At 45.7% G+C, this 1,630-nt stretch overlaps 1 protein-coding gene across 1 annotated transcript in view; it reads right to left on the bottom strand.

Moving 5' to 3' along the window:
* The window catches only part of OIT3 (oncoprotein induced transcript 3), a 29,694-nt gene that overhangs the window by 4,877 nt on the left and 23,187 nt on the right, over positions 1-1,630 (bottom strand). The window contains exon 9 of the mRNA XM_008591817.1: positions 5-100. Within this exon, the coding sequence (XP_008590039.1) occupies positions 5-100 (96 nt within the window). The remainder of the gene's footprint in view (positions 1-4; positions 101-1,630) is intronic.

Raw genomic sequence — 1,630 nt, forward strand, 5'->3', positions numbered from 1 at the left:
CCGCAGCCCCGCGTCGCAGGCGCCGGTGGCAGCCCCGGGCGCAGCGGGAGCGCTCGTCCAGCATCCCGCAGACCAGGACCCGGCAGTGCAGAAACACCTCCTGAAAGGCGTGGTCACCGGTAATGAAAACGGCCACAGCCGCCACCGGGGCACTTACAGGGAGCCAGGCACAGCCCTAAATGTTCCACAAACTTCTCCCATTTAACCTCGACAACACTCTGGGGTAGATGTTATCATCCCCATTTTACAGATGAGAAAACTGACTCAGTGAAGGAACTTGCCCCCATTCACATATCTAGCAATGTGACAAAGTTGGCACTGGAGTCACTATGGGCGATTTGAAAACCCACACCCACGCTTCTCCATCGTGCTGGACAGAAAAGACCCTCGTGAAGCAACATCTCATAACGTCTAATTACATCTTGATCTTCACATCAAGGTCTGGGGGTAACACTGGCCTCCTCCCACCTCTGTTCTAAAATTGCAAGCTCCTCTCCAAGCACTGTCCTGGGAGTCACTGCCTGAAGCTGGCTACCTAGAGCAGGATCAGCCATCACTGGTAGCAGTAGTTCTGGGACAGTGCTGTAGCTGGGAAGGACACGAACACATCTAAAGGCAGTGGGGGAAAGAACGTTGGCCACAAACCTCCTTTCGTTTAAATGTTACGACAATTATACTGTAACAACAACGAGAAAAACTTCCACCTTATCAAGATACAGCCTTTTCCATGCAGCCTCTTAGAACCTCTACCCATGTGTATACATGTTTTTTAATGCAGCATATTCGATATGCGTGTAAACTGTCATAAGTTTTTATTTTATTTTTTTCCTTTTTGTCTTTTTTTTTCTTCGTGTCCGGCAACGGATCACAACCCTCAGTGTCGCGCCTGTACCGGACCGGGGACCGGCAACGGGATCGCAACCCTCGNACCTGGGTGCACATGCGCAATTACATTAGACAATAACCAAGGAACACCTGGGCGCATGTGCTTATCTACATCAAATGCTCGAAAGATTTCGAACATCTGCGGGGCCCTGGCTGTTATCCTTCACTTTCCCTACAACCTACAACCGACAACTAGAGTATGGTATAATTCTATACCTTTTTCTATTGCCTTATCAGCATAAGGGCACAGAATACCAAATAAGAGGGCATATGGCACCAAACTTTAATTTTGTTTACAGTTCAGTCATTGAACTACATTCATATGTTAGATGAATTTATCAGTATTTGTTAAGTGGAAAATATTCACTTAAGGCAATATAAAAACACGGAAAGAAAATATTATGAAAGAGAAACACCAAGTAGTATTTTTTATTACCATTTTATTGATGAACTTCCAAACTATTTTGGATTTGAACTGAATTTTCGGGGTATAATTATCATTTACATATTTAAGGATTCACTGGGTATTTAAGTCATAATTTCAGTAACTAATATTTTCTTGGTTTCTAACCTTAAGCAGTGTACTCAGCTTCTGATTTTAGTGATGCTACCGCATCACACACGAGGTATTTAATCTTAGGAAAGAACAGGGGGAAACGGGAGGAACTTTCTGGGTGGGCAGCTTCGCTTCGGACCTGCGGGAGACGGCAGCCCACCCAGGCCACGTTCCGCTGTGCTGTCACCT

This window comes from Galeopterus variegatus, unplaced genomic scaffold, assembly GCF_000696425.1.
Source record: "Galeopterus variegatus unplaced genomic scaffold, G_variegatus-3.0.2 Scaffold7314, whole genome shotgun sequence".
Lineage (NCBI taxonomy): Eukaryota > Metazoa > Chordata > Mammalia > Dermoptera > Cynocephalidae > Galeopterus > Galeopterus variegatus.